General features: G+C 41.5%; 1 protein-coding gene across 1 annotated transcript; it reads right to left on the bottom strand.

Annotated features, from left to right (window-relative positions):
- Nucleotides 1–90: 90 nt before the first annotated feature.
- On the bottom strand, nucleotides 91–3,911 carry LOC104088638 (uncharacterized). The gene is made up of 4 exons (XM_009593347.4): nucleotides 3,198–3,911; nucleotides 2,097–2,249; nucleotides 1,802–2,007; nucleotides 91–431 (listed from the first exon to the last, which is right to left on the bottom strand). Exons 1-4 carry the CDS (start codon nucleotides 3,681–3,683, stop codon nucleotides 224–226), a joined length of 1,053 nt encoding a protein of 350 aa, XP_009591642.1. The 5' UTR covers nucleotides 3,684–3,911; the 3' UTR covers nucleotides 91–223.
- Nucleotides 3,912–9,033: the final 5,122 nt, after the last annotated feature.

The raw sequence follows: 9,033 nt of genomic DNA, 5'->3' as shown, positions 1-9,033 counted from the left end.
GCTCGCCCCAGAAACTATTAACATTCTGTTGGGAGGAGAAAGAAAAACCATCAAACATGTAAACTGAAGATAAATGCGAAGTCCAGTGCATGGCAGAATCGATATTTGCTAATAATCATATTAAAAATGGTAATATACAACAGGCATAAAAATGGCAATACACATCAGCCTATACCAATAAAGAATAGAAAGCTAGACAATAAACATTTTACTTGTATAAACTTCACTTTTGCAAAAAGAGTGCAGCTCCAACCAAAGCTATCCATATTGTTAAAATTGCCCAGAATGATTGGCTATTCTCCATACCAACTGCTGGTTTCCACACCATAAAGTCCCCCAACCAGTCCCTGCTTGATGGAAGCTGATTTGTTGTTGATCGACTTTGTCTTTCATCTTTCTCCTTGTTTTTGTCAGTCCATGTTCCAGCATAACTGCAAAAAGAAGCACAGGAAAAAATGAAGGGAATTTCGCACTGATCTTCAACGATTCTTGGAATCACTCCCCCACAGGAAGCATGAGTTCCTCTAACCGCATGATTCTTCAAGAATTACTTCATACGAATGTTATCATGAATAAGGAATTGTCCCCAAAGTAGCGAAAATGGGCAAACAGCCTAATATTTAGTAAAAAGAAGAAAACAATGTTACCTACCTATTCATCATTTGTATATGTTAAATCAATATGCTCAGAACTCCATACTAATGTGTTGATACATGTTACACCAGATTGTGGCATCGCATACTATACTAATGTTGTCATTCAGTTACTGCTAGGCTTCTTGCATGGGTAAATGAGTCTAATATATTTCATTCAATCAATTTCTAACCAGAGGCGGGAATCAGGATTTGAAACTTATGGGTTCAGAATTTTAATTTTTTTAAAGTTATTAGGTTTTAGATAAAGAATTTTTATATAATTCAATGAATTCTTAAGACATATACAAGGTTTGGATTAAAGCTATTGGGTTCAGCCGAACTCGCAACCGAAAGGCTAGCTCTGCCCCAGTTTCTAACTTCAATAGGTTTGTCTACAATACAACTAGTTAGATTATCCGAGCATCAACAAGCTTCAGTTTCTTAGAAAGGTCTCATATCTGATCATACCCCTTAAAATTGGTACATTATGAGCTGAAAATCTACTTCACATTAAAAGGTACCCTCATTCATTTAAGAAGAAAGAAGAGATTCCAAAGGTCCTACCAGGAAAAGGCACCCTCAACCATGAAACAAAAAACTTCAAAATGAGAAATGAAAAAAGAAAGAAAGAACGAGAGAAGGAAAGGAAGAAGGAGAATACAACCCCTAAATAATTCATTCATCCAAAGCGTCAACACAGGAAAAAGTTCTCGTTAATCATCTGAAGTCACATTCCTAACCTGACCCTTGCTATCCACTGCCGCAAAAAAATTTACATTTATCGGCAAAGAGGGAGAAGAGAGGGTACATAGCAGAATAGCACATTAAAAAACTTCAATTGTTCAACTGCTCTGCTACTTCTATGCTTTAACCCGTACATATCTTGGAAGCATTTTCATATTTCCAATAATCCATGGTCCATGGATGCTAAAACTAGCATGCAAAAGAACACAAAGAATTTTAATTACGTTATTGTTACAATTATATTGATGCTAGCTAGTAACATTATGCTTAAGCCATTATCATATTAAAACAAACGCAACACTAGCGAACCATATTGATTTCCCCAAGCACTTGCATATCACGCCCTCAGCTTAGAGGCAAGTAATTGATACTGTCTTAATTAGCTAACATAAGCAATATAATATTGCATGACTGGGACTTACCTATCATAGCTAGAACCAATTAGTGGTATGGTAACCATTTCTTCTTGAGATATCTTCAGCTTAGGTGCTTGCAATATATAGCGAAGCTCTGCAGCTTGACGTCGGATGCTGATACTGGGATGTTTCCTTTCTAATTGCTTATACAAATCAATGCAGTCAGCATGGCGGTTATTAGCTTCATAAGCCATAGCAAGCCATATTTGTATCTGAAAGTTCATTGAACATAGGCAATTAGTCTTAGAACAAAAATTAGCACATTTTGTGTGTGGTTATTCAGGAAGTGGTCACCACTAACCTCTCCACCGAACAAGGTTGGTCTAGGAATGATAGTAAGAGCACCCTCGAGGAACTCTATTGCACGTCCATACATGCCCTTCCCATAAGCCTTCTGGCCCAAATCAAACATTAATTGAGCAGTTTTTCTGCGTTCTGATTGCTCTTTTGCCACCTAAATTTCAAACCAAAATAAAAAATGATAATTTAAAGGATCTGACATTTTTTATCAAACCCTAATGTTAACCAAGTCATTTAAAAGATAATTTCACCCATATCAACATCATCACGACAAAGCTTCAACACATACAACAGTAAGTATTTTACGAAGCATGCAAGTGAAATATATATATGCAATAATAGTTGTTAAGAGTAATTTTCAGCAAATTTCAGCTCTTCCGGAGTTTCTTGGTTGCAAATAAATACCTACTCAAATTAGAAAACCATTCCCAATTACTGAAAAATAGGCTTTAGCCACTGATGCACTACAAAATGAAGCGCTACAGAGGATTCTGAAATAGTTCTCTCATTTCTGCTATTCCGGATACAATTTTGCAATCGTATGTTACCCACCTTAGTTTCTCTTCTTTTGCTCCCTGTCTACCATGCTTCAAAATTAAATTAGCAGTTAGCCAAACCTAGACGAAAGATGAATAAGACTATCACTAGTACATCAGAAAAGGCCACACTGCCCCTTTTATAAGTTGCTTCAATAGCTATTCATCTCCAAGTGCTAATACCTAAAACAGGTTACCATAAGATGAAGAGAGAAAGCATCTTATGGACCGGGGCGGAGCTAGGTGGGCGGAAGGGGTTCAGCCCTAGATGTTGAATCCCCTTAGCTTCTTCGCATGTTTTTTTTTATCTTTTATTTTTTGAATCCCCTCGGTGAACTTCCCGCCACTGCTTGTAGGATACACATATATACAACTTTCAGGTTCCTTAGGTGATCTCTTCTTGCCAGCCTAAACCTAGATGGACTAAGTTAAGTAGCAGGTACTCAATCGATTAGTTGTGAGAGCACAAACTACTCCAAACATCACCAGTATAAAAAAAATCAGTAGCAATACGACAGAATAAAAAAACAAGGACTGTTATAACATCAAGAGTAAAGCAGCCTCACCTTTTCGAGCTCTCTTCGAACTCTCTCACGCTTCTCTTCCTCAGTCTCTTCGCTACTTTCACCTTCCTCACCAAACTCCTCATCAACCCGATTCTGCAACTCCTCGGCTTTCTTCTCCAACTCCTTCATCTCTTCTATCTCCTTCACTCTCCTCCTCATCTCTTTCTCCCAATCAAACTCTTCTCCACTTTCTCCTTCATCCTCAAACCCATTTCCATTCTCATCATCACTTAAATTCTCGTAATCCACAGCACCCACTTTCGAATTCACTTTTCCTCTAAAACCCACTTTCGGATTTACTCTATCTTTCTCATTTTCAAACCCACTACAAGTGTACATGCTTTGATTCTGATACGGGTCTTTCTTTACAAAAAAGTTCAAAAGAACGTCTCTTGTTTTGCGATCTGGTAACACGACAGCAGCACGTGGGGTGGTCACGTGAGTTCCGTCGAGTAATAGTGCTATGTTTCCGACCACTACCGCCATGTCCGATGATGGACTGTTCAAACGAGTGAAGGAGGAATAATGGAGTTGGAATTTTCAAAACTGGGGAAGCTTTGAAATGAAATTCAAAGTAGATATTTCAGTACAGAAATGACAAAAAAGACCATTTCTTTTGTGGTTTTGTGATGCTGAGTTTGTTGTAAATATTTGGAAATTGTCTGGGCAATAATGGGTGCAAGAAAATGGAAGACGTGGCCCTTCGTTAACGAGAGCCGTGTGGCAGCAAAGTGCAAAGGGCCTAAAAAAATTTCAGAGTTTGAGGCTCTGTCACGGCACGAGCCTTTTCTGGTTTCACGGGTGATCCACCGTTCTCCGCCGTTGATGAGGCGGATCAGAATGCCATCGACGGCGTGAAATAAAACACGATGAACCCTCTCAGTATGCAACTTGAAAGGAAGTCGTTATCATTCTCAATACTATACTCCAGATCTATAAACTATATTCCACATGAACTCATTTGACTGGAACGGAGTTTAAGGAAAAAGAGAATATTTTTAAATTTGTAGTATAAAATGAAATATATATATTTTATGTGGGTATAAATTATTTAATAAAGGTAAATTATTTTCAAATAAGGAAAGGAGATATTCTTTTTGCCACAGACTAAAAAAAAAATATGTTCACATAAATTAAAACGGACGGAGTATAAGATCTAAAATAATTATATGTATATACGTGTGTACTAGTTATGATTAGTAAGATATTACAACAATTAAGTATCGTATTATTGGTTTAAGAACTTGTTTAAGCTTTAGTTAAGATTCAATCATGAGTATAAGATTTGTATGAAATGTACATGTTTGATCAAAAAGTGTAACTTTCGATTAAACTGTTAAATTTATATAATAATGAGTTAAATCTAGTAAGGATAATAACTCTAGATACAAATCTTGAAAAAGTGTGAGAAATGGGGACAGATCCCAAAAATGATTGACGACAATAAGTGCGAAATATTCTTAAAGTATGAGCAATAATAGAGGTGTAACTAGTAATAAATAGCAATAAATAGCATTTAAGTAAGTATGGAGAATGATCCACCCGATAATAGATGGATTGGACGAATGTTGCTCCTCACAATTATGAGTGACAGAAAGATTCAAGATTTGTTTAAACAATCCCCGGATCTGATGGAAAAGTGTGGAATGATATGAGCAAGAATCTTTATCAAAAGGTAATCTTTGTATTTTTACAAGAGAGAGAATTTTCTTCTGAAAAGTGTTCTTATCAAATGAATATTACATGCCCCTATCATTGTCTCTTCATTTTATATATACGGGACATTTTCTTAAGAAACCCTAATAGTACAAGTACAAAGAATATTCACCAGAATATTCCCTTTTAATATCCTATCATGGCTATAACGGCAAACTAGCCGTTATAGCTCCTATCATCAATATTCAACCTCAACCTCGACCTCGACCCTTGTTGACATCTTGATTACGGCTCTTGTCGACATCTCGACTACGGCTCATGTCGACACTTCGGCCAATGACTTTGATACTTCTTGGGTGACCTCAACCAACTCTTTCCTTAATGCCATATTACGCTAAATATCCTTAGGGCGGATTTTGGCCTATACAGTTAGTCCCTCCTCTTATTAAGGCCGACACCAGACGGCCTTGATGAATGGACTCTGTGTAATGTGATCGAAGTGTTTAGACGAGATTGACGAGCCGTGATGGTTAAGGCGAACCGTAAGTTATAGGGTTGCAAATCCCACGAATCAAGGTGATGTCATGGCAGCTGACGTCATTATGGCGCAATTTCCTAAGATGTTGCTTCGTTTCGCGCGCGCCTCCTGATAGAGCCTGCCGCTTCGATTACAGAATCATGTAATGATGGATAGTTTCTTGGTTTCGATGCATGCATCCTTATAAATAGGGATATGTGAGTAACGTTTCAACATTTACGAAATTTCTTGTACCCAGCAAATCTTGCATCTTCTCCTTCCCCCATTGTTTGAAACTTCTTAGTGGTTTTAGCGACTCTCGCTGCTTCTAACATTTCCTTGCTCGAACATCCTCCCTTAATTAATATGACTAAGGCATCCTTTTCTCCTGGTATGGAAATCGATCCTACCCCTTTGGCGGCGCTGATGCCCCCTCACGCCGATAGGATCTCTGTCGCCGCTGAGGAAGAGAACTTCCCTACGGCGAAGAAAATAGTTCCTCGTAATGAGAAAATTAGGTCTGATTTCTCGAGGATGCCTGAGGATGACCCTGAGGTCTCGGAATCAACGATGAAGGAGATCGATCTCGCCGAGCTTAGGGCTAAGTTCAAAATTCCTGCCCACATCGATCTGATCCCAGCGGAGCGCGATATGGTACAAATACACTGCCCCGGGTATTGCGCATTTTATGCGTATCCTTTCTATGTTGGCTATTCCTTTCCTCTTCTCCCATTGGTGGAAGAGTTTTGTCGTTAATTTGATATTTTCCCGGCCAAACTCTCTCCATACATCTACAAGTTTATCCGCATGCTTGCAAAATTTGCGGAATTAGCCGGGGTCGAGGTCACACTCCGCCACCTGATGCATCTTTTAGCTCCCAGTTTCTATAAGGGGACGATGTTGTACCTCCGCCACCGAGGAAATAAGTGCCTGACGGTGAAGATGGATGATAAGGCAAATCGCCAGTTCTGGCTCAACTACTTTTTGATCAAAACCGAGGACATGGTGGCGAACGCGAGCGGATTCCCTGAGACTTGGAATTATGCCCGTAAGTATCTTTTTTTGTCAAGCGTTTGTTTTTCCCATTTGTTTTGCATGTTTCAGTAGTAGTCTGACATTCCGTCCCTTCTTCGTGTAGCCGAGACTACGCCCCCTCCTTTGGTCGGGGACATTCATGACTGGGTCCGTCAGGTTCTGCCTCACACAGTGGGGATTCGTGAATGGACGGCCTTCCTCAAGAGGTTAGGGCCCACATCTTTCATGACCGGTGAGTTCATCTATGTATTTTTATTATTTATTATTATTATTTATATATATACTGTTCTGGCCTCATAGTCACTTGCTCGTTATAGTTTTGCATAGGAAGTGACATTCTCTTAATCTTTCTTTTACAGCTCGAGGACCTTCGAATAGACCGAAGGCCTCTCCTCCTTCATTTCGTAAGAGGAAGGTTGCTTCTTCTTCGGGGTCTGTTCCCATTATGACCGCGGCCAGGCCCGCCCGATTGTACGTTTCTATTCCTTCTTCTGTCGCGGCTAGGTCTGGCCGGCCGTCGACTACATCTGTAGAAGAACTCCCGACTTCCCTTTTGCATCATCTAGTAGACGAGGATGATGAAGAGGAATCGTCGCCAAGTGGAGGTAACTTTCTTCCCCGCAAGAGGAGATCAGTGATGGAGGATTTCGTCGTCCGAGAAATGGAGACCATAAAGCTTGGAGGTGGCATCGAATTACCGCATGTGATTCCACCACCGTCTGAAGCCGAAGAGGGTACATCTCTCCCTGATACCGTGATGGGATTCGAAGGGCCATCAGCGGGAGTCCCTATTGACTTCCAGTAGGACGAGCCATCAACCTCGCGACCGGCCGAGAATCATTCTTCTAGGGCCGACTTAAAAGGAAAATGTGTAGCCGAGGAAGGTTACGAGACAGGCTCTGACATGTATGTCGAGGAGGTGAGGATGATAGGGGAAGGACTTACCCGACTCGAGGTGAGGTTGGAGGGGACCACGCGGACTATCGCGATCCCTATGGATCGTGATTTGTTGGTCCCTTCTCTTGGTCCCCTCTATTCTGATGCGGAGGGTAAAACCCTCGAAAAGTTGAAGGATGCCACTCTATCTAGGAGCATAGTCGGCCTCGCTCTTAGGGTAAGTTTTTCGATCCCTCTTCATTTTTTATTTTTCTTTTAGACTGTGATTTTGGAGATTGAGAACGCCCGACGAGAGGAGAGGCGTAAGGCTATTTTTCAGAAGATGGAGCAAAAATATCGTGAAATCGCGAGATATGCAGACGGTTCGGTAAGAGCGGCAATATCCAGGCTCTCCGAGATGAACTGATGGAGAAGGATGATGAGTAGGTAAGAGTCATCGAAAAATGCAACATTCTCGAGGGGGCGTTAAGGGACAAAGAGGAAGAGCTTGAGGTGAGCAGGGGTGTCGAGGCCCAATGTACCGACCTTTAAGACCAAGTGGTCTCATTGCGCGCCGAGTTCGAGGAGTGTCAATTCAAAGCAGACGCTCTGAATGGCGAGATCACTGAGAAGGCAGCGGGTTTGGAGAAGGCGGAGTTAGCCCAGTTGTCGGCTACGAGGAAAGCGGGGGCTTTGGAGATCGTGATCCGCATTCTCCGATCTGAGCGGGAGAGTGCTCTAGAGACAGCCAGGCTCAGAGAGGAGTGGCTTGATGAGCGGATAGGGGAGCTGGAAAAGAAGCTTCAGGACTTTGTGATCGAGTTGTTGCTTCGAGGCCTAGAAGGCACAGTTATTGGCTCAGCCGTCTTCTTCCCGTGCTTCTGCTTTTCCTGATGTTCCGTGGGATTTGTACGAGGAATAGATTCACGCTGAGGCCCAACTGGAAAGATTTAGGGATCTGCTGGGGGCGGGAGCTATTTCAGAAGCCTACTTTGAGGATGCTCGTGCTAAGGCACATAGAGCTCGGTTTGCTTGTGGCTATGATCCCGCTACACCGGAGGATGGTGATGATGAGGAGGGTGCGGGTGTGGATCGAATTGAACAGGACATCTGGTACGAGGATGAGAATCCCGCTGGCGATGGCGATGGCAAAGAGGCAGATGGATATGGCCTGGGCGATCAAGCTGGTGGTGCTGTTGAGCCAGGCAGCGATTAGTTATTTTTCCTTTCCTTTATTGTTTAGGCACAGTCTTGTGTACATTTATTGTAGGCGAGTATTCGAACCTTTGTAAAAAATATTCTAAGTATGAAATGTTAGTTTTGTTATTTGTACCTGATTCTTTTTCTTGGTTGCCTTAGTCATAATAACTTTGTTCGAGTAGGTTGAACGAGGTTGAAGCAAAGCCTAGGTTTGATTATGGCCGAGGGCCATAGGTGTTGATTCGAACAATGTCGAATATAACCTGTATTTAGTTATAGCCAAGGACCGACTAGATGTTAATTCTAACAAGGTTAAGGTTGAATATAACCTGCGTTTAGTTATGGCCGAGGGCCGATATGGGCGTTAATTCGAACGAGGTCAAATGTACCATGCGCTTAGTTGTGGCCGAGTGCCGATATAGGCGTTAATTCGAACGATGTCGAATGTAACATGTGCTTAGTTATGGCTGAGGGCCGATATAGGCTTTAATTCGAACTGGGTCGAATGTAACATGTGCTTAGTTATGGCCGAGGGCTGATATAGGCATTAAT

This window comes from Nicotiana tomentosiformis, chromosome 10 (genome assembly GCF_000390325.3).
Source record: "Nicotiana tomentosiformis chromosome 10, ASM39032v3, whole genome shotgun sequence".
Taxonomy (NCBI): Eukaryota; Viridiplantae; Streptophyta; class Magnoliopsida; order Solanales; family Solanaceae; genus Nicotiana; species Nicotiana tomentosiformis.
Note: the sequence above shows the minus strand (reverse complement) of the source record. Positions and strands in the feature narration are given on the sequence as shown.